At 46.0% G+C, this 23,578-nt stretch overlaps 2 protein-coding genes across 4 annotated transcripts; both read left to right on the plus strand.

Moving 5' to 3' along the window:
* Positions 1-3,225: 3,225 nt before the first annotated feature.
* LOC123448834 (outer envelope pore protein 16-2, chloroplastic) lies at positions 3,226-4,911 on the plus strand. The gene is made up of 6 exons (XM_045125855.1): positions 3,226-3,556; positions 3,647-3,698; positions 3,807-3,878; positions 3,989-4,023; positions 4,121-4,154; positions 4,243-4,911. The coding sequence occupies exons 1-6, from the start codon at positions 3,434-3,436 to the stop codon at positions 4,452-4,454; spliced, it is 528 nt and encodes a 175-aa protein (XP_044981790.1). The 5' UTR covers positions 3,226-3,433; the 3' UTR covers positions 4,455-4,911.
* A 739-nt stretch (positions 4,912-5,650) lies between these two features.
* Positions 5,651-8,192, plus strand: LOC123448835. 3 transcript variants are annotated; one of them, XR_006631933.1, is made up of 4 exons: positions 5,651-6,033; positions 6,186-6,561; positions 6,705-6,906; positions 7,752-8,192. XR_006631933.1 is itself a non-coding variant. In XM_045125856.1 (3 exons), exons 1-3 carry the CDS (start codon positions 5,822-5,824, stop codon positions 6,834-6,836), a joined length of 720 nt encoding a protein of 239 aa, XP_044981791.1. In that variant the 5' UTR covers positions 5,653-5,821; the 3' UTR covers positions 6,837-8,192. The 3 variants fall into 3 exon arrangements, 1 of the variants encoding a protein (XP_044981791.1); XR_006631932.1 differs by having other exon boundaries at positions 5,653-6,033; positions 6,705-7,068; XM_045125856.1 differs by having other exon boundaries at positions 5,653-6,033; positions 6,705-8,192.
* Positions 8,193-23,578: the final 15,386 nt, after the last annotated feature.

Genomic DNA, 23,578 nt, shown 5'->3' on the forward strand with positions numbered 1-23,578 from the left:
CTAAAACCTCCGTATATATAGGTGGGAGGGAGGGGACCTTGCCTTGGGGTTCAAGGAGCCCCAAGGGGGTCGGCCGAGTCCAAGGGGGAAGGTTCCCCCCCGAACCGGGTTGGACTTGGTTTGATGGGTGGGAGTCCTTCCTTCCCTTTCCACCTCCTCCTTTTTTTTCTTCTTTTCTCTTTGATTTTCTTTCCTAGGTGCATAGGGCCCTTTTGGGCTGTCCCACCAGCCCACTAAGGGCTGGTGTGCCACCCTCAAGGCCCATGGGCTTCCCCGGGGTGGGTTGCCCCCCCGGTGAACTCCCGGAACCCATTCGTCATTCCCGGTACATTCCCGGTAACTCCGAAAACCTTTCGGTAATCAAATGAGGCCATCCTATATATCAATCTTCGTTTACGGACCATTCCGGAAACCCTCGTGACGTCCGTGATCTCATCCGGGACTCCGAACAACATTCGGTAACCAACCATATAACTCAAATACGCATAAAACAACGTCGGACTTTAAGTGTGCAGACCCTGCGGGTTCGAGAACTATGTAGACATGACCCGAGAGACTCCTCGGTCAATATCCAACAGCGGGACCTGGATGCCCATATTGGATCCTACATATTCTACGAAGATCTTATCGTTTGAACCTCAGTGCCAAGGATTCATATAATCCCGTATGTCATTCCCTTTGTCCTTCGGTATGTTACTTGCCCGAGATTCGATCGTCAGTATCCGCATACCTATTTCAATCTCGTTTACCGGCAAGTCTCTTTACTCGTTCCGTAATACAAGATCCCGCAACTTACACTAAGTCACATTGCTTGCAAGGCTTGTGTGTGATGTTGTATTACCGAGTGGGCCCCGAGATACGTCTCCGTCACACGGAGTGACAAATCCCAATCTTGATTCATACTAACTCAACTAACACCTTCGGAGATACCTGTAGAGCATCTTTATAGTCACCCAGTTACGTTGCGATGTTTGATACACATAAAGTATTCCTCCGGTGTCAGTGAGTTATATGATCTCATGGTCATAGGAATAAGTACTTGACACGCAGAAAACAGTAGCAACAAAATGACACGATCAACATGCTACGTCTATTAGTTTGGGTCTAGTCCATCACGTGATTCTCCTAATGACGTGATCCAGTTATCAAGCAACAACACTTTGTTCATAATCAGAAGACACTGACTATCTTTGATCAACTGGCTAGCCAACTAGAGGCTTGCTAGGGACGGTGTTTTGCCTATGTATCCACACATGTAAATGAGTCTTCATTCAATACAATTATAGCATGGATAATAAACGATTATCTTGATGCAGGAATTATAATAATAACTATATTTATTATTGCCTCTAGGGCATAATTCCAACATCAGATACCTCAGATTTTACAATAAAGAATTTGTAACCAATGCTATGAAAAACATAGCCTAAGAAAACACAATCCACAGTTTTTGGTTCAAGTTTTCTCTTCTTTGGAATTGGTATGTTGACTTTTGCGAGCAGCCCCAAGTTCGTAGGTACGGGAGTTTTAACCTTTTCTTCTCTCATTCCTCGAATGGAGTTATCTCTTTATTCTTTGTAGAAACTCGGTTTAGGACATGACATGTACTCCATATCGCCTCCCCCCACCATGCCTTGGAGAACCCTGGTGCGCATTTTCAGAGTTTCGATTTTATTGTTTTATAATGCCTTATAAAAATGTTATTTCGGGCCAAATTTTTGCATGTGCTTCGAACTTTGATCAATGTTGCTTAAAAAATTCAGAATTGTTTGAATGTTTTTTGGACTTTTTGATTTTACTTTCATCGAGCTCATTTGAGCTCGGGAGTAGAAGGGCATTGAAAAAAATAGAATGTATCCCTTTGTAAAGAAATATAAGAGCGTTTATTTTCCTACTTTTGGGATTTAAACGTGCTTATATTTCTTTACCTAGGGATTAGTATCAAAAATTGTTGTCTCAACTAAACTAAACGTAGCTTAAATAGTTAGGTTCCTTGTGGTGAAATCAATACTTCGGGGTTGAAGTGTTAAATTTAACAACATTCGTATTTTTATGTTTATGTTAAACTTTCCGACTATGTTCATTACAAGGCACATATTGTTACCTCGTCAATCTCAAAATGTAATATCAGACAATATCTTAAAGGTGTTCATAGAAATACTTAAATAATAACTGATATATGTATAGCAGTAAACACTTCGATCCTGACTTTCTATAACTAGAGTTGTCACCCAAAAAGAAAAAGAAAAAACCTAAAAAAAAAAACTGAAACTTGCCGTAAAAAAAAAGTTATTATGCTTAACAACTAAATTTGCATCACTGAACCTGATATCCTTGCGTCATCAAATTCGTCCTAAAAACGTTCGAAGCTAATAGTGTTCGTGTTATACGTGGTACGAGTACGTGGTCGTCTGTGATTGTACGTTAAAAAAAGTAAACGTTTGTGGCTGGAGCGTCGACTGAACCGTTCGATCGGCCATTCGCGGCTCGCGCGTCTGAGAGCAGCCTTGCAACATTGTTTTAGTGCAGATTTGTAACAATCATGTATAAATTTGATACACTGGTCCACATATGCAACCCTTTTAATGCAAATTTTGCTACAAACGCGGTTAAATTTGCTACAAGCCTTTTTCTATTTTGTTGCAACTTGTTCATTAAAAAAATTACATTCACGTTTGGTTGCAACTCGAGTTCGTTGAATTTTTTTGCTACAACCGACGTTTGATTTTTGCTACAATCATGTTAATTTTTGGTACAACCGGCATCATTTTTTGCTGCATTCGTTTAATAAAATAATTGCATACACGTTTGTCAGAGTTGCAACCCGAGTTCATCGGATTGTTTTGCTACAACTTTTTTTTGTTTTGCTATCACACATCATCAACTTCATTTTTTTGCTATGATTACGTAGATATTTTTTAGATACAATTTTTTTTTACAACCATTGACAAAATGGCTGCATCATGAACGAAATTTATTACATTAAAAAATTACTGCATAAAAATGTAACGACGCGGGCCGCGTACAGCTGCCGGATTGGACGACGCACGAACGATCGGCCGAACGATCCGACCGACGCGCCGGCGCACAGCTCTTAAAAAAAATGGTGCGTGGAGAAACGGGTCAGTCCTGAACTGAACTGATACCGTGAATCACGAGCGCACTAGCGCATGTTCCAGAAGAGCGCCACGAGTAACCGCGAGAGACCACGCGTCCGTGGCGCTGGCATACGTGTCGCGTCTGGTTCTCGGGTTCTGGTCGTCTCGCTGTCGATCTGTGCCTAGGCGACTGGTGGTGCGCTGCTCCCTACCTCGGGCTTCAAAGAATCAAAGTTCACTCCCTCGTTCCTTTGCCACCATTGTACTACACGCACAGCCTGCAGTGCTTGTGCATTTCTCCGTAGCTTAGCATTGCGTAGGGAAAAGGGAGAAAGATGAGCAGCCACGAGGCGCGCAAGTTCGTGGAGGAGGTGCGCGGCCTGGAGAAGAACTGGATGCTCGAACTCGGCCACCCGCTCCTCAACCGCGTCGCCGACAGCTTCGTCAAGGCCGCCGGGGTATCCATTCTGCTATGTGCTGTACTACTCTTGCTCCATCGTTCGTATGATGCGTAATTTGTTGTGAAGATAACACTCCTGCGATGACAGATCGGCGCGATGCAGGCCGTCGCGCGGGACTCCTACTTTATGGCCATCGAAGGTAACAGACCATTCATGCTAGTGTCATCAGAACAACTGCTGCTTCGGCTGCTGGCCTATGTAGATGTGTCACTCTGTTTTTGGCCCTGGGTTAATTTTGCTGCTGCAGGCGAATCTGGGGGCACCGGAGCGGTGTCTGACGCGACCGGCAGCAGGAAACGGACGTTCCCGGACCTCAATGGTAACTCCACTTTTCACTTATCAGAACTGATTGGCGATTTGATTTCTACTCATTTCAGACTGATTGACGTACGTCTCCTTCTCCTTTTTTTTTTCTTTTTGATTGGAAAGGAGGGACGAGCAACAGCAAGTCAGCGGAGGACATGGTAAGCAGGCAACGCCCACTTCTTCCTACCAAGAACACCGTCATTTTGGTACTGTCATTCGTGCTTCCTTAATCACGTTTTCTGTTGCTCTTCTCAGGTGAAAAGCGTGAGCAAGGAGTCGTTCCAGTGGGGTAAACAGTGCCCCCTTTTTTGCTTATGTTACTGCGGGCACTTGAGGTTGTCGAGCGTTGTTAATGTTGGAAGACTCGATGATTGCAGGGCTCGCGGCAGGGATGCACTCCGGCCTCACCTACGGACTGACGGAGGTGCGCGGGGCCCACGACTGGAAGAACAGCGCGCTGGCGGGCGCCGTCACCGGCGCGGCGGTCGCGCTGACCTCGGACAACGCATCGCATGAGCGGATTGTGCAGTGCGCCATCACCGGCGCCGCGCTGTCCGCCGCCGCCAACGTGCTCTCGGACATAGTTTAGGCCTCGTTTGGTTAAGGGGGATTGGGAAGGTTTTGAGAGGGAGGAATTTCACGGGATTGGGTGAATCCTTTTTTTCACCCAATCCTGTCAAATCCCGGGGTTTTGCTTCCACTCCTCCTCTGAGGAGGGTTTTGAAACACATGAATAGGAATGGATTAAAGGGGAACGGAGGGGATTGGCCTAAGCAAACCAATCCTACCAAATGGACGCGCGAGGATCTGTGGGGTTTCTGGGTCCTCGGGGATTTTCCTCTCAAACCCTTCCCAATCCACATTAACCAAACGAGGCATTAGGGAGTTCATACCACTCGATGGCTCCGGCGGAAGTCGAGGGGTAGTAGTATGCGAAATGGACTTGTTTAGGCGACCTGTTCCCTTCTTACGATCTCGGTGTAGCCAGTTGGAATAATAACTGTTATCATGTACGCTTTGCCTTTAGACCAGGATCTCTATTGCCATATTATCTGGGGTTCTCCTTCCATCCAGATTTCTGTTTTAACAAAATTACTTCCTCCATTTCCTTATTCCTTAATAAGTTTTTTTTTGTTCTTATAAAATTCTACTTATACTTCCTCCGTTCCTAAATATATCTTTTTCTAGATGTTTCATTAGTGGACTTACATATAGATGTATATAAATATATTTTAGAGCCCTAATAAAATCTTTTTAAATGACTTGGAACGGAGGGAGTACAATGTCAAGTGCATTTCTTCTGGTCTCTCCATCCTCACAATTGGAAAATATCTCTCTCCTGATAGTAGCAAAAGAAGAAAAATATCTCTCGGTTGGATGTATCTTTTTTTTTTCTTTTCCTTACTAACTGATTTACTTGTCACTAACCAATAACTTTTGTCAAGCGTGAGTTTGTCCTAATGTGTGTCTATAATTATGTGTATTGGTCATCAACGAAGTTTGTCCTAATGTGTGTCTATAATTGTGTGTATTGGTCACCAATCAATGAATTTGTCAAGTCTCTACAATTAAAGGAGATCTACCGTGATGGTTCGATCACGAAAGGTCCCCTCGTTAGTTTCATCGATTTTTTCCATTCCTTCAAAAACAAATTGATTATTGTCGCAAAAAAAAACAAATTGATTAAATATAGGAAAAAATCGATTCACATAGAAAACCCTCTACCTCCCTGTCGTGATGGTTCGACCTTCGACCCCCTGACTCTCCGGTCGCGCGATCGCTACTCCCCCGCCTCGGTCCCACTAGCGCACGTCGAAAAAGCCTGTAACGCAATCGCTACACACGCCGGCACGCACGCCTCTTCCAGTTCCCTACCCATGATTCCCCTACCCATACGTCGCTCCATCCAATACACAAGTCGCGCTTCCCATCCCTGGCCACTGGCCATCTCCTTCCATGTTGCGTTCACTGGCTTCCTTGCCGACCTGCGTCATCCACGTGTGCTCGCCCTCCGCCGGAACTCTTCGATGGCGTCTGAGAGAGGCCCAACCTGACACGCCTCGTGTTCAGGTCTCTCACACCCCGTCGGCAAGACGGTTCATCGTGTTGTCGATGGAGGCGACCGCTGAGGTGCAGGATTCAGAACTCGATGGCGGCGTATGGCCCAGGTGTAGTAACCTCCACTGTCTCCCCATCTTCCTCTCTCTGATTCGGCCGCCTGGGTTGGCCAGGACGTGGAGTTGAGTCACGTTGGCCGCTGTTGTCGGTTGTGCACGGAATCGAGGCAATCCCTTTTGACAACCACGATGCCGAGGTCCAGGTCTGGTCGCTCAATGTCGAAGGCGCGCTCGTCTGCACCGTGCATCGCTACGAGTTTTGCGCCCGCGGGGGGCGTCGCTGTCGCGCTGCTGCGGGCCTCCGGCGGGGTCGTCGATTGGAGCCGCCCCGACGCCCCCTCGATGGAGGAGGTGGTCGGGCCCAACGAGGTCGACTTCGTCGCAGGCGACGACACCTTCGCGTTCGGCTCCGGCGCGGGGGGCGCCGCGGTCGCGCTGGCGCGGGCTTCTGACGGGGCCGTCGACTGGAGCCGTCCCGACGCCCCCACGGTGAAGGAGGTGGTCGGGCCCAACGGTTTCGACTTTGTCGCCCACGACGGCAACCTGGCGTTCGGCTCCGGCGTCACGCACTTGTACATGGTAGGCCCTTTTTGAGCCGGTGGTCTTCGATGGTACTGACGGGGGCCTCACAGAGCTCCAGTTGCCGTTGGTCAGTGTTGTATGACTATTAGCTTTGCTGTTGCTTCATATTTTTGCTTCTGGTTGCTTGCTATGCGGTATAGGTGTGTGGTGGAGATCATTGGGCAGGTCAAGCTGCCGTGCTGAGGGTGCGTGGGCATTGCAAGAGATGGGGTGACGTTCCAACTCCCAAGAACGAGCTGGGATGGAAAAATGAGAAATTTAGGTGGCAATAAACCTTGAGACGATGAGGCGGTGGTGCAATGTGTTATCGCTTGTTTCTCTCTCTCTCTCTGATTCCTCCTGGTATCTCTCGTTCATTCCCCCCTTTATCTCTGCTAATTAATGTCTCTCTCCATGATTGAGGATACCAGTCATTAGAGATTGCTATTGCATGAACGTAGTTTGCTTGCTCATCGATCTCCTGGAGTGATTCAAACCTGCCACTTCACTTGTGCAAGGAACCCAGTAAGAAGTTACATTTTTAATTTTTAATTTTATTGTTGCTGGTTAGTTTATTGGTCATGTATGCCACAGTGATAATTAAGGATATACTGCAAGTACCGAGAAACTAATAAGTTGATTCAGAACAAATAGAACCGATTGATGATGGCAACACTCAAATATACCCCATGTGCTTCAAATGCCTAGAAATAGTGAGAGTGATTGGGTTAGCCGCTTCCCATCTCCAATGCCAGCAACATAAATGATTGTGATTCTAACGGGTTCAGATGCCATAATATGTATAGATCTACAACATAACAACAGACTTATGCAAGCTATTTTGACTATTTACTAAGAATGTGTGCAATAGTAAGTTAAAAACAGGAAACCATATTTTCTATTTCCCGTTAATTAACATGTCATCTCAGAAGGTGTGCAATTGATGATGCAACCAACTCATACCAAATTTACAAGACGTAAGTAACTAAACTGAAGCACGTCCACTCATATATTAGGACCATCAATTTACTTTAGTTACATGAACGGTTTGAGTTCTTGTTTTTATGAGATTCCACGCAGGTAGGGTATAATATACTATATCATGAGTGGATGAGCAGGAGAGTACTAAATAAAACTCTCGCATTGTTGGTTTCTTCTTTTCTTAATTAATTTGTATATTCGGTTGTATGCCTCATATATTATTTCAGGGTCCTTCAAGTTGTCTTATCGAAACTCAGAGAATGGACTTAAGAAGAAATTTCAAAAATAGGAATTCTGACAGCTTGAAGGGTTCTTTTCATAGAAGTTGAAACAGAAGTGGTAGAGGTTTGTCTTGATCGTACAAGAAAATTGGCAGATAACTACACCGGTCTCCAATATTTCTTGATTTTAAGTAATGGGCGGAACCCGGCTTCAGGCTTGGTTCATTGCTTTTTGAGTATCTATCAGTAGATTATGACAGGAAATCTGTATGTTGCAAACTGTGTAGGCAAAAATTATGACGTATTTAAGAGCTGAGAGAATGGTGTCAAAATGTGGCTGATTACCTTTCAAATTGTGTTACAGGATTCAACGAGTTATGTGTATATAGTATACTTCCATGTCTACTTGATTCTTCTATATAGAATATGAATCCAGGTTGTTTGGAATGTTAAGTATGTGCTCATACGATGTCTGGATTGAGCAATCTATTTACTGACGGACGATTTTTAATGATGTCTTATGAAGTTGTGAAATTTTGCGAGGAAATTCTTGTGAGTGGAATTAATGAGTATGGTGCTTGTGATGTTTCCTCCAAAGCTCTTTTGCAATCAATCGTTCCTATATTCTTATGTGTATAAATTATGCCTCTAAACACTCTTATATTTCTTTACGGAGGGAGTGCATAACAAAAAAAGGTTGCATACATATGTGTGGTACAATCTATTACTTTCATATTGTTCACGTGTTCCATTGTATACATGCACTTTGGAAGGCAGATGTTAATCTTGATTGGTTGCTCCATAACTCAAAAAGGCTAAAATCTTGAGTTGTATCAAGAATATTTCTTTGCTTGAAGTTTCTGATGGACTATATAACATTAACCATTGAATCATTCCATCAGAATGAGACAAGGGCACTGTTACATGGTCCGATAGAGATTGAAAGTATATTGCTTTACCGATTCAGATATAATGTTTCTTCTTATTCTTGATCGTGCCTATAACATGATACAAGCAATTATTCTGAAAGCCCGTTTAGTCACACGGCTTGGTGACTACAGCTGTGTTTTGAATATTGTACTGTATAACTGAAGCACCATCATATTTTAGTGTGTGGAATGTGCCCGTGTGACAATCTTTATAGAAGATACAAAAAAATTGTCTTAAAATTTGATTGTATAGTATTAAATATCATCGCAAATTTTAATCTCTCGCCAGACACTGAGATTGGAAAAGACACTTAGTAGTAGAGATAGTGCAAGGCGAAGGATGAGGAAGATAACACGGAAGATAAAGGGTTGTGGAAGGAGGTTGAGTGTCCTCTCGAGAAGAGGGAGGGGAGAGGATGACAATGAGATGCATTTATCTACCACTTTAGGACCATGAGAGATCATATGTGGATAGTTTATTTCTCATGTCACATTACATTTTTCTTGATACACACATTTTGTTATCTCGTGGAAACGCACGGGTACTACACTAGTTTGTCCTAATGTGTCTATAATTATGTGTATTGGTCATCATGATAAAAATAATACACAGTTTGTCCAAATGTAAGTTTGTCCTAATGTGTCTATAATGATGTGTATTGGTTATCATGACAAAAATAATACACATTACATGGGTCGGACCAGTCACCGGGCCTCATTTCTATGTTTGGTAAGTAATTGGAATAAGAATCAGCGGGCGAATATTTGACCTATATACGGAACCCATAGATACCTTCAAATCGAAGGAACCACGTGGAATGGCTCGCGCTTATCCATTGTGTAGGAACGCGGTGCCAGAAGGAGGCAAGCAGCAACATGAATCGGTGGGCGACGACATCGGAAGGAGGCGAGCAGCGTCGCAGGGAGCTTGAGAGCAAGCCAATGGAGCACCCGAACATTGGGGGTGGCCATGGTGATCCGGTGGCCAAGAAGTGTTGGAAATATGTCCTAGAGGCAATTATAAATTGGTTATTATTATATTTTGTTGTTCATAATAACCGTTTATTATCCATGCTAGAATTGTATTGATTGGAAACTCAAATGCATGTGTGGATACATGGACAACACATTGTCTCTAGTGAGCCTCTAGTTGACTAGCTCGTTGATCAAAGATGGTCAATGTTTCCTGGCCATAGACAAGTGTTGTCACTTGATAACTTGATCACATCATTAGGAGAATGATATAATGGACAAGACCCAAATTTTGAACGTAGCATATGATAGTGTCAATTTATTGCTACTATTTTTTGCATGTTAATGTATATGTTGTTGGAAATATGCCCTAGAGGCAATAATAAAATGGTTATTATCATATTTCCTTATTCATGATAATCGTCTATTGTTCATGTTATAATTGTATTAACAGGAAACAGTAATACATGTGTGAATAAATAGATCACAATGTGTCCCTAGCAAGCCTCTAGTTGGCTAGCTCGTTAGTCAATAGATGATCATGGTTTCCTGGTCATGGGCATTGGATGTCATTGATAATGGGATCACATCATTGGGAGAATGATGTGATGGACAAGACCCAATCCTAAGCGTAGCACTAGATCATATTGTTCGTATGCTAAAGCTTTTCTAATGTCAAGTGTCTTTTCCTTCGACCGTGAGATTGTGCAACTCCCGGATACCGTAGGAGTGCTTTGGGTGTATCAAACGTCACAACGTAACTGAGTGACTATAAAGGTGCACTACGGGTACCTCTGAAAGTGTCTGTTGGGTTGGTACGAATCGAGATCGGGATTTCTCACTCCGTGTGACGGAGAGGTATCTCTGGGCCCACTCGGTAGAACATCATCATGAGATCAATGTGACTAAGGAGTTAGTCACACGATGACGTGCTACGAAACGAGTAAATAGACATACCGGTAACAAGATTTAACAAGGTATAGGTATACCGACGATCGAATCTCGGGCAAGTTCTATACCGACACACAAAGGGAATTGTATACGGGATTGATTGAATCCTTGACATCGTGGTTCATTCAATGAGATCATCGTGGAGCAAGTGGGAGCCACCATGGGTATCCATACCCCGCTGATGGTTATTGGCCAGAGAGGTGTCTCGGTCATGTCTACCTGTCTCCCGAATCCGTAGGGTCTACACACTTAAGGTTCGATGACGCTAGGGTTATAGGGAATTGTTATACGCGGTTATATAAAGTTGTTCGGAGTCCCGGATGAGATCCCGGATGTCACGAGGAGCTCCGGAATGGTCCGGAGGTAAAGATTGATATATAGGACGGATGGTTTCGGACACCGGAAGTGTTTCGGGCATCACCGGTAACGTACCGGGACCACCGGGACCACCGGAGGTGGCCCTCGGGGTCCACCGAAAGGGGGCAACAACCCCGGGAGGCTAGATGGGCCAAGTGGGGGAGGGAACCAGCCCCTAGGTGGGATGGTGTGCCCCCCACTCAGCCCATGGCGCAGGAAGAGGGGAGAGGGGGGAAACCCTAGCGCAGGTGGGCCTAAGGCCCACCAGAGGGGTGCGCCACCCCTCCTCCCCCCTTGGCCGCCGCACCTCCCATCTGGGGGGGGGGCTGCCGCACCACCCTAGGGGTGGCACCCCCTCCCCTCCTCCTATATATAGTGGGCACTTTTGGCCATTGGGGGACACACTTTTCCCTCTCCCTCGGCACAGCCCTGCCCTTCTTTCTCCTCCTCTCTGCCGGTTCTTGGCGAAGTCCTGCCGGGAGACCTCATCTCTCCATCGACACCACGCCATCGTGCTGCCGGAGATCTTCCCCAACCTCTCCCTCCTCCTTGCTGGATCAAGGTGCGGGAGACGTCACCGGGCTGCACGTGTGTTGAACGCAGAGGTGCCGTAGTTCGGCACTAGATCGGAATCACATCGCGATCTGAATCGCCACGAGTACGACTCCATGAACCGCGTTCTAGTAACGCTTCCGCTTAGCGATCTTCAAAGGTATGAAGATGATCTCACCCCTCTCTCGTTGCTGGTCTCTCCATAGGAATATCTGAATATGCGTAGCAAAATTTTTTGAATTTATGCTACGTTACCCAACAGTGGCATCCGAGCCAGGTTTTCTATGCGTAGATTCTATGCACGAGTAGAACACAAAAGGTTGTGGGCGATGATTTATCAATTGCTTGCCGCTACTAGTCTTATTCTTTTCCGGCGGTATTGTGGGATGAAGCGGCCCGGACCGACCTTACACGTACGCTTACGTGAGACAGGTTCCACCGACAGACATGCACACCGTGCATAAAGGTGGCTAGCGGTTGTGTGTCTCTCCCACTCTAGTCGGATTGGATTTGATGAAAAGGGTCCTTACGAAGGGTAAATAGCTTTGGCATATCATCGTTGTGGCTATCACGTAGGTAAGAAGGCGTTCTTGCTAGAAACCCAAATCAGCCACGTAAAACTTGCAACAACAATTAGAGGACGTCTAACTTGTTTTTGCAGGGTTTGACATGTGATGTGATATGGCCAAAATTGTGATGTTGCATGTATGATGTATGAGATGATCATGTTATTGTAATAGGTTTCACGACTTGCATGTCGATGAGTATGAAAACCGGCAGGAGCCATAGGAGTTGTCTTAATTTATTGTATGAGATGCAACGCCATGTGCTTACTACTTTTACTTCATTGCTAACGGTTAGCCATAGTAGTAGTGATAGTAGTAGTTGGCGTGACGACTTCACGGAGACACGTTGATGGAGATCATGATGATGGAGATCATGGTGTCACGCCGGTGACGATGATGATCATGCGATGCCTCAAGATGGAGATCAAAAGAGCAAAGATGATAATGGCCATATCATGTCACTATATGATTGCATTGTGATGTTTATCATGTTTTTCATCTTATTTCTTAGAACGACGGTAGCATAATAAGATGATCCCTCGTAAAATTTCGAGAACGTATTCCCCTAAGTGTGCACCGTTGCGAAGGATCGTTGTCTCGAAGCACCACGTGATGATCGGGTATGATAGATTCTAACGTTCGCATACAACGGGTGTAAGCCAGATTTACACACGCGAAACACCTAGGTTGACTCGACGAGCTTAGCATGTACAGACATGACCTCGAATACAAGAGACCGAAAGGTCGAACATGAGTCGTATGGTTGAATACGATCAACATGAAGTTGCTCACCATGGTGACTAGTCCGTCTCACGTGATGATCGGACACGGGTTAGTCAACATGGATCATGTATCACTTAGATGACTAGAGGAATGTCGATTTAAGTGGGAGTTCATACTTAATTTGATTAAATGAACTTAATTGTCATGAACTTAGTCTAAAAGTTGTCTTTATAAATATTGTAGATGGCCAACGTCAACCTCAATTTCAACGCATTCCTAGAGAAAAACAAGCTGAAAGATGATGGTAGCAACTATGCGGACTGGGTTCGCAACTTGAAGCTCATCCTTGAAGCAGCTAAAAAGGATTTTGTCCGTGATGCGCCGCTAGGTGACCCTCCCTCTCCCGCAGCAGCCCAGGACATTCTGAACGTCTGGCAAACGCGGAGTGATGACTACTCTCTGGTTAGGTGTGGCGTGTTATACAGTTTAGAAACGGGGCTCCAAAGGCGTTTTGAGCAACACGGTGCATATGAGATGATCCAAGAGCTGAAGCTAGTTTTTCAAGCTCATGCCCGTGTCGAGAGATATGAAGTCTCCGACAAGTTCTTTAGCTGTAAGATGGAGGAGAACGGTTCTGTCAGTGAGCACATACTCAAAATGTCAGGGTTACACGGTCGTCTGACTTCACTTGGAGTCGAACTTCCGGATGATGCTATAATCGACAGAATCCTCCAGTCTCTCCCACCAAGCTACAAAGGCTTTATGCTTAACTACAACATGCAAGGGATGGAGAAGACCATTCCCGAATTGTACTCGATGCTCAAGTGTGCATAAGTAGAAATTGTTAGAGCATATATCTCCATATGTGGCTTTGGTAATTAATGACAATTCCTATGGACTAATGGTTGCCTTAAGTTACATTTATAGGATTTGTCCATAGGCACTTCTTGAAGTCCATCTGCTGGGTTCAAGGAGTTTATATGATGACCAAGATGGTATTCAAGGTATTATCCAAAGAATGGTCATAGAGACACAAGGTTGGTCAAGATCTCAGACAAAGAGTAAATCAAGATGATCAACACACAAAGCGTACAAGATGTACCGAGAGGGATCAAGTGATCCCATGGTATGGTAAGCATTTTCCAGTACGTATTTGTGTACTAACCCATGGTCTTTGTGAGAGTTCTATGTGTTGGAAATATGCCCTAGAGGCAATAATAAAATGGTTATTATCATATTTCCTTGTTCATGATAATCGTCTATCGTTCATGCTATAATTGTATTAACAGGAAACAGTAATACATGTGTGAATGAATAGATCACAATGTGTCCCTAGCAAGCCTCTAGTTAGCTAGCTCGTTAGTCAATAGATGATCATGGTTTCCTGATCATGGACATTGGATGTCATTGATAATGGGATCACATCATTGGGAGAATGATGTGGTGGACAAGACCCAATCCTAAGCCTAGCACTAGATCGTATTGTTCGTATGCTAATGCTTTTCTAATGTCAAGTATCTTTTCCTTCGACCGTGAGATTGTGCAACTCCCGGATACCGTAGGAGTGCTTTGGGTGTATCAAACGTCACAACGTAACTCGGTGACTATAAAGGTGCACTACGGGTACCTCCGAAAGTGCCTGCTGGGTTGGCACGAATCGAGATCGGGATTTGTCACTCCGTGTGACGGAGAGGTATCTCTGGGCCCACTCGGTAGAACATCATCATGAGCTCAATGTGACTAAGGAGTTAGTCACACGATGACGTGCTACGGAACGAGTAAAGAGACTTACCGGTAACGAGATTGAACAAGGTATAGGTATACCGACGATCGAATCTCGGGCAAGTTCTATACCGACAGACAAAGGGAATCGTATACGGGATTGATTGAATCCTTGACATCGTGGTTCATCCGATGAGATCATCGTGGAGCTAGTGGGAGCCACCATGGGTATCCAGACCCCGCTGATGGTTATTGGCCAGAGAGGTGTCTCGGTCATGTCTGCCTGTCTCCCGAACCCGTAGGGTCTACACACTTAAGGTTCGATGACGCTAGGGTTATAGGGAATTGTTATACGAGATTACCGAAAGTTGTTCGGAGTCCCGGATGAGATCCAGGACGTCACGAGGAGCTCCGGAATGGTCCGGAGGTAAAGATTGATATATAGGACGGATGGTTTCGGACACCGGAAGTGTTTCGGGCATCACCGGTAATGTACCGGGACCACCGGGACCACCGGAGGTGGTCCCGGGGGACCACCGAAAGGGGGCTGCGACCCCAAGAGGTAAGATGGGATAATTGGGGGTGGGAACCAGCCCCTAGTTGGGCTGGTGCGCCTCCCCAATCAGCCCATGGCGTAGGGGAAAGGAAAAGAGGGGGGGGGGACCCTAACTTAGGTGGGCCTTAGGCCCACCAGAGGGGTGCGCCACCCCTCCCCCTTGCCCTGGCCGCCACCCCTCTCCCATCTAAGGGCTGCCGCACCCCTTAGGGGTGGGAACCCTAAGGGCTGCGCCCCCTCCCCTCCCCCTATATATAGATGAGGTTCGGGGCTGTTTGAGACACGGTTTAATCTCTCTCTCTCGCAGCCCTGCCCTCTCCCTCCTCCTCTCTGCCGGTGCTTGGCGAAGCCTTGCCGGGAGACCTCGTCTCTCCACCAACACCACGCCGTCGTGTTGCTGGTCTTCTTCCCCAACCTCTCCCTCCTCCTTGCTGGATCAAGGTGCGGGAGACGTCACCGGGCTGCACGTGTGTTGAACGCGGAGGTGCCGTTGTTCGGCACTAGATCGGAATCGCTGCGAGTACGACTCCATCAACCGCGTTCTAGCAACGCTTCCGCTTAGCGATCTTCAAAGGTATGAAGATGCTCTTACCCCTCTCTCGTTGCTGGTCTCTCCATAGGAAGATCTGAACATGCGTAGGAAAATTTTGAATTTATGCTACGTTACCCAACACTATGTGGGGGTTAGGTGTGTTTCCATGGGCTTGCGTCTAGAGGAAGATCTCATACAACCCATGAAGGATGACGTCAAGTGGTGATCATCATCAAGATTGCGGTGTGCAAGTTCAAGTGGATCAGCACAAAGATATCATGCTTGAAGCTTGCCGTCCATTGTGGTGGCAATGGACTTATGAAGATATGCTGAAGAGTGGCTCACCCATAGTGAGTATGGGGGAGAAATCAACTAGTCTTCATCAAGCCAACGCAATCAAGAAAGGTGGTCTATCTTGAGGAAGCCAAGATCATCATCATCTAGCTCAAGAGGACGAGGTGCAAGGTATAGGTTTGCCCTTGATAGGTTTTCTGTTTAGGATAGATTGCTGTACTGTCAAGGGGGGCTCTCAAGTGAGTAGCTTGATCGTATCGTTCATTGAGAGCTCAAACCATTTGCATCCTTGCATCATACTTCTTGGTTCTTATTTGGTGTTTCTCTTTGTGAGTTTTAGAGCTTATGGTCATCTTCATGACAAGCTCGAGTTCATCGAAAACGGAGTCCATATGCAACTACTATGATGTTTTCGATGTTGGAGTTTTTGCCGGTTCTTCATTCATAGAGGTCTCATATCTCTAGATCATTGGCATTTTCATATCAGCATGGTCTTAAGATTTTCATATCGTTGTTTGGATTTCTCTTGTCGTCCTGAATCCAACAATCTTGGGTTTGCTCGATTCGGAGCTCGTATGCGAAAGTTATGGCTGTCTCAGTGGCGAGCGGTAGTACCGCTGGACCTAGCAGTAGTACCGCTAGAGTTGGCGGTAGTACCACTGGCCCTAGCGGTAGTACCGCTAGAGCTGGCGATAGTACCGTTGTCCCAGCGGTAGCACCGCCCCTGGTGAGCGGTAGTACCGCTCCAAGATTTTAGTATCGTCATCTTTGCGGTTGTACTGCGTCGGACATTTTTGCGAAGACTTTCTTGGCGGTGGTTGGCCCGGTAGTATCTTTGCGCTACCATGGGCTCAGCGGTAGTACCGCTGCAGCCAACGGTAGTACCGCTAGAGGGTCAGTGGTAGTACCGCCGGAGGGTCAGCGGTATTACCACTGGAGCCAGCGGTAGTACCGCTGGGCTCGGGCTGTAAGTGGGGGTAACGGTCTGATTCCTTCCCCCACTATATAAAGGGGGTCTTCTTCCCCCTTGGTCTTATCCATCCGTTGAGCTCTTGTTCTACCTCCATTGTTGACATTCTTAGAGCTTGCTAACTCTCAATCCCTCCAATGATTCTTGCTTGTTCTTGAGGGAAAAGAGAGAGGAGATCTAGATCCACATCTCCACCAATCACTTTCTCCTCTATGTGAGGGGAACCCCTTGGATCTAGATCTTGGAGTTCTTTGTGAGCTCCTTGTTATTCCTCTCATATTTCTCCATAGCTTTCGTTGTTGTGGAGGGATTTGAGTGTGAGGGACTTGACCACTTCGTGTGTTCTTGCCATTGCATTAGTTGCATCGGTTTGAGTTCTCCACGATGATACGTGGAAGTGAGAAGTTCAGAAGCTTACTACCTTTGGTACTTAGTACCCTAGATATTGTTCTTCGTGGATGCTTTGGCATCCTAGAAGCTTGGTGGTGTCTCAGAGCTCAATCATTGTGCTGTGAAGCTCCGGAAAAGCGTCGGGGTCTCCAATTAGGTTGTGGAGATTGCCCCGAGCAATTTGTACGGGTACCGGTAACCGCCCCCAAGGGTTGCCACGTGCACGGGTTCGGTGACCGCCCCCAAGGTTTGCCATTTGTACGGGTTCGGTGACCGCCCTCAAGGGTCCCTTAGTGGAATCACGGCATCTTGCATTGTGCGAGGGCGTGAGGAGATTACGGTGGCCTTAGTGGCATCTTGGGGAGCACTGTGCCTCCACACCGCTCGAATGGAGATTAGCATCCGCAAGGGTGTGAACTTCGGGATACATCATCGTCTCCCCGTGCCTCGGTTATCTCTTACCCGAACCCTTTACTTATGCACTTTACTTTGTGATAGACATATTGTTTATTGTAATATATCTTGCTATCACATAGTTGTTTATCTTGCTTAGCATAAGTTGTTGGTGCACATAGGTGAGCCTAGTTGTTTGTAGGTTTTGTGCTTGACATATTAAACGTTAGTTTTATTCTGCATTTGTTCAAGCCTAAACCTTAATTATTTTAAAGCGCCTATTCACCCCCCTCTAGGCGACATCCACGTCCTTTCAGAAATCAAGAAAGAGCATCAAGTGTTGATGGTCAACAAGACCACTAGTTTCAAGAAGGGCAAGGGTAAGAAGAAATTCAAGAAAGACGGCAAAGCCGTTGCCGCGCCCGGTAAGCCAGATGTCGGGAAGAAGAAAAAGAATGGACCCAAGCCTGAGACTGAGTGCTTCTATTGCAAGGGAAAGGGTCACTGGAAGCGAAACTGCCCCAAATACTTAGCGGACAAGAAGGCCGGCAACGTTAAAGGTATATGTGACATACATGTTATTGATGTGTACCTTACCAGCGCTCGTAGTAGCTCCTGGGTATTTGATACCGGTGATGTTGCTCACATTTGCAACTCAAAGCAGGAATTGCGGAATAAGCGGAGACTGGCAAAGGACGAGTGACGATGCGCGTCGGGAATGGCTCCAAGGTCGATGTGATCGACGTCGACACGTTACCTCTACATCTACCGTCGGGATTAGTTTTAAACCTTAATAATTGTTATTTAGTACCAATTTTAAGCATGAACATTGTATCAGGGTCTTGCTTAATGCGAGACGGCTACTCATTTAAGTAAGAGAATAATGGTTGTTCTATTTATATGAGTGATATGTTTTATGGTCATGCTCCGCTGGTAAATGGTTTATTCTTGATGAATCTCGATCGTGATGTTACGCATATTCATAGTGTGAGTACCAAAAGATGTAAAGTAGATAATGATAGTCCCACATACTTGTGGCACTGCCGCCTTGGTCATATCGGCGTTAAGCGCATGAAGAAGCTCCATACTGATGGACTATTAGAGTCTCTTGACTTTGAATCATTTGACACATGCGAACCGTGCCTCATGGGCAAGATGAATAAGACTACATTCTCAGGAATAATGGAGAGATCAATCGACTTATTGGAAATAATACATACTGATGTGTGTGGTCCAATGAACGTTGAAGCTCGCCGTGGCTATCGTTATGTTCTCACTCTCACCGATGATTTGAGTAGGTATGGGTATATCTACTTGATGAAGCACAAATCTGAGACATTTGAAAAGTTCAAGGAATTTCAAAGTGAGGTCGAGAATCAACGTGACAGAAAAATTAAGTGTCCACAATCTGATCGTGGAGGAGAATATTTGAGTCACGAGTTTGGCACACACCTAAGGAAGTGTGGAGTCGTTTCACAACTGACGCCGCCTGGCACACCGCAACGCAATGGAGTGTCTGAACATCGCAATCGCACTTTATTAGATATGGTACGATCTATGATGTCTCTTACCGACTTACCTCTATCATTTTGGGGATACGCATTAGAAACTGCAGCATTCACTTTAAATAGGGCACCGTCTAAATCCGTTGAGACGACACCATATGAACTATGGTTTGGCAAGAAACCTAAGTTGTCGTTTCTTAAAGTTTGGGGCTGCGATGCTTGTGTGAAGAAACTTCAACCAGAAAAGCTCGAACCCAAAGCGGAGAAATGCGTATTCATAGGATACCCTAATGAAACTATTGGGTATACCTTCTATCTTAGATCCGAAGGTAAAACCTTTGTTGCCAAGAACGGATACTTTGTAGAGAAAGAGTTTCTCTCGAAAGAAGTAAGTGGGAGGAAGGTAGAACTTGATGAGGTAATTACACCCCCTCTCGAACAGGATAGTAGCGCAGCGCGGGAAGTTGTTCCTATGGCGCCTACACCAACTGAAGAGGAAGTTAATGATAATGATCATGAAGCTTCGGATCAAGTTACTACTGAACCGCGAAGGTCCACGAGGGCACGCTCCACACCAGAGTGGTACGGCAACCCTGTGATGGAAATCATGTTGTTAGACAACGGTGAACCTTCGAACTATGAAGAAGCAATGGCGGGCCCGGATTCCAACAGAATTGCTTGAAGCTATGAAATCCGAGATAGGATCCATGTATGAGAACAAAGTATGGACTTTGGTGGACTTGCCCGATGATCGACGAGCCATAGAAAATAAATGGATCTTCAAGAAGAAGACTGATGCAAACGGTAATGTAACCGTTTATAAAGCTCGACTTGTCGCAAAGGGTTTTTGACAAATTCAAGGAGTTGACTACGAAGAGACTTTCGCTCGCGTAGCGAAGCTGAAATCAGTCCGAATCATGTTAGCGATTGCCGCCTTTTATGATTATGAAATTTGGCAAATGGACGTCAAAACAGCATTCCTTAACGGGAATCTTAAGGAAGAGTTGTATATGATGTAACCAGAAGGTTTTGTCGACCCTAAGGGTGCTAACAAAGTGTGCAAGCTCAAGCGCTCCATCTATGGGCTGGTGCAAGCATCTCGGAGTTGGAACATTCGCTTTAATGAGGTGATTAAAGCGTTTGGGTTCATACAGGTTTACAGAGAAGCCTGTCTGTACAAGAAAGTGAGTGGGAGCTCTGTAGCTTTCCTCATACTGTATGTGGATGACATATTACTGATGGGGAACAATACAGAAATGTTGGAGAGCATAAAGGCCTATTTGAACAAGAGTTTTTCGATGAAGGACCTTGGAGAAGCTGCATACATATTAGGCATCAAGATCTATAGAGATAGATCGAGACGCCTCATAGGTATTTCACAAAGCACATACCTTGACAAGATATTTAAGAAGTTTAATATGGAAAACTCAAAGAAAGGGTTCTTGCCAGTTTTGCAAGGTATTAGATTGAGTAAGACTTAGTCGCCGACCACGGTAGCAGATAGAGAGAAGATGAGTACTGTCCCCTACGCTTCAGCAGTAGGCTCTCTAATGTATGCCATGCTGTGTACCAGACCTGATATAAAACATTCCATAAGTTTGGTAGGGAGGTACCAAAGTGATCCCGGTATGGAACACTGGACAATGGTCAAGAGTATCCTTAAGTACCTGAAAATGACTAAGGAAATGTTTCTCGTTTATGGAGGTGACGAAGAGCTCGTCGTAAAGGGTTACGTCGACGCTAGCTTCGACACAGACCCGGATGACTCTAAGTCACAGACCGGATACGTATATGTTTTGAATGGTGGGGCAGTGAGCTGGTGCAGCAACAAGCAAGAAGTTGTGGCAGCATCTACATGTGAAGCGGAGTACATAGCTGCTTCAGAAGCAGCTCATGAAGGAATTTGGATGAAGGACCTCATCACCGACGTTGGAGTGGTTCCAAGCGCGTCGGGTCCAATGACACTCTTGTGTGATAACACTTGGGCCATTGCCATAGCCAAGGAGCCCAGGTTTCACCGGAAGACGAAGCACATCAAACGCCGCTACAACTCCATCCAGGACCATGTCCAGAGTGGAGTAATAGAGATTTGTAAAGTACACACGGATCTGAATGTCGCAGACCCGTTGACTAAACCTCTTCCATGAGCAAAACATGATCAACACCATAATGCTATGGGTGTTCGATACATCACAATGTAACTAGATTATTGACTCTAGTGCAAGTGGGAGACTATTGGAAATATGCCCTAGAGGCAATAATAAAATGGTTATTATCATATTTCCTTGTTCATGATAATCGTCTATTGTTCATGCTATAATTGTATTAACAGGAAATAGTAATACATGTGTGAATAAATAGATCACAATGTGTCCCTAGCAAGCCTCTAGTTGGCTAGCTCGTTAGTCAATAGATGATCATGGTTTCCTGGTCATGGGCATTGGATGTCATTGATAACGGGATCACATCATTGGGAGAATGATGTGATGGACAAGACCCAATCCTAAGCGTAGTACTAGATCGTATTGTTCGTATGCTAAAGCTTTTCTAATGTCAAGTGTCTTTTACTTCGACGTGAGATTGTGCAACTCCCGGATACCGTAGGAGTGCTTTGGGTGTATCAAACGTCACAACGTAACTGGGTGACTATAAAGGTGCACTACGGGTACCTCTGAAAGTGTCTGTTGCGTTGGTACGAATCGAGATCGGGATTTGTCACTCCGTGTGACGGAGAGGTATCTCTGGGCCCACTTGGTAGAACATCATCATGAGCTCAATGTGACTAAGGAGTTAGTCACACGATGACGTGCTACAGAACGAGTGAAGAGACTTACCGGTAACGAGATTGAACAAGGTATAGGTATACTGACGATCGAATCTCCGGCAAGTTCTATACCAACAAACAAAGGGAATTGTATACGGGATTGATTGAATCCTTAACATCGTGGTTCATTCGATGAGATCATCGTGGAGCAAGTGGGAGCCACCATGGGTATCCAGACCCCGCTGATGGTTATTTGCCAGAGAGGTGTCTCGGTCATGTCTACGTGTCTCCCGAACCCGTAGGGTCTACACACTTAAGGTTCGATGACGCTAGGGTTATAGGGAATTGTTATATGAGGTTATCGAAAGTTGTTCGGAGTCCTGGATGAGATCCCCAACGTCACGAGGAGCTCCGGAATGGTCTGAGGTAAAGATTGATATATAGGATGGATGGTTTCGGACACCGGAAGTGTTTCGGTCATCACCGGTAACGTACCGGGACCACCGGGACCACCGAAGTTGGCCCCGGGGGTCCAACGAAAGGGGCAACAACCCCGGGAGGCTAGATGGGCCAAGTGGGGGAGGGAACCAGCCCCTAGGTGGGCTGGTGCGCCCTCACTCAGCCCATGGCGCAGGAAGAGGGGAGACGGGGGAAACCCTAGCGCAGGTGGGCCTAAGGCCCACTAGAGGGGTGCGCCACCCCTCCTCCCCCCTTGGTCGCCGCACCTCCCATCTGGGGGGGCTGCCGCACCACCTAGGGTGGGAACCCTAGGGGTGGCACCCCCCTCCCCTCCTCCTATATATAGTGGGCACTTTTGGCCATTGGGGGACACACTTTTTCCTCTCCGTCGGCACAACCCTGCCCTTCTTTCTCCTCCTCTTTGCCGGTGCTTGGCGAAGCCCTGCCGGGAGACCTCGTCTCTCCATCGACACCACGACGTCGTGCTGCCGGAGATCTTCCCCAACCTCTCACTCCTCCTTGCTGGATCAAGGTGCGGGAGACGTCACCGGGCTGCACGTGTGTTGAACGCGGAGGTGCCGTAGTTCGGCACTAGATTGGAATCACATCGCGATCTGAATCGCCGCGAGTACGACTCCATCAACCGCGTTGTAGTAACGCTTCCGCTTAGCGATCTTCAAAGGTATGAAGATGCTCTCAGCCCTCTCTCGTTGCTGGTCTCTCCATAGGAAGATCTGAATATGCGTAGGATTTTTTTTGAATTTATGCTACGTTACCCAACATCTGTTCCTATGACCATGAGATCATGCAACTGCCGGTCACCGGAGGAATACCTGCTTCGTATCAAACATCGCAACGTAACTTGTGACTATAAAGGTGCTCTACAGGTATCTTTGAAGGTGTTTGTAGGGTTGGCATGGATCAAGATTGGGATTTGTCACTCCGTGTGACGAAGAGGTATCTCGGGGTCCACTCGGTAATACAACATCACAACAAGCCTTGCAAGCAATGTGACTAAGGAGTTAGTCACACGATCTTGTATTACGGAATAAGTAAAGAGACTTGTTGGTAACGTGATTTAATTAGGTATAGAGATACCGACGATCGAATCTCGGGCAAGTAACATACCGAAGGATAAAGGGAACATCATACGGGATCAACTGAATCCTTGACATAGAGGTTCAACCAATAGAGATCT

Source organism: Hordeum vulgare, chromosome 4H (assembly GCF_904849725.1).
Source record: "Hordeum vulgare subsp. vulgare chromosome 4H, MorexV3_pseudomolecules_assembly, whole genome shotgun sequence".
In the NCBI taxonomy this organism is placed as follows: Eukaryota; Viridiplantae; Streptophyta; class Magnoliopsida; order Poales; family Poaceae; genus Hordeum; species Hordeum vulgare.

What these genes read in the sequence shown, in the direction of transcription:
- LOC123448834 (XM_045125855.1), top strand. Translation starts at nt 3,434, where the DNA reads ATGAGCAGCCACGAGGCGCGCAAGTTCGTGGAGGAGGTGCGCGGCCTG. An exon ending in GCTTCGTCAAGGCCGCCGGG is followed by an intron (nt 3,557 to 3,646) that starts GTATCCATTCTG and finishes CTGCGATGACAG; the next exon opens with ATCGGCGCGATGCAGGCCGT. An exon ending in GCAAGTCAGCGGAGGACATG is followed by an intron (nt 4,024 to 4,120) that starts GTAAGCAGGCAA and finishes TGCTCTTCTCAG; the next exon opens with GTGAAAAGCGTGAGCAAGGA.
- LOC123448835 (XM_045125856.1), top strand. Translation starts at nt 5,822, where the DNA reads ATGTTGCGTTCACTGGCTTCCTTGCCGACCTGCGTCATCCACGTGTGC. An exon ending in GATGGCGGCGTATGGCCCAG is followed by an intron (nt 6,034 to 6,185) that starts GTGTAGTAACCT and finishes GCCGAGGTCCAG; the next exon opens with GTCTGGTCGCTCAATGTCGA. An exon ending in GCGTCACGCACTTGTACATG is followed by an intron (nt 6,562 to 6,704) that starts GTAGGCCCTTTT and finishes TATGCGGTATAG; the next exon opens with GTGTGTGGTGGAGATCATTG.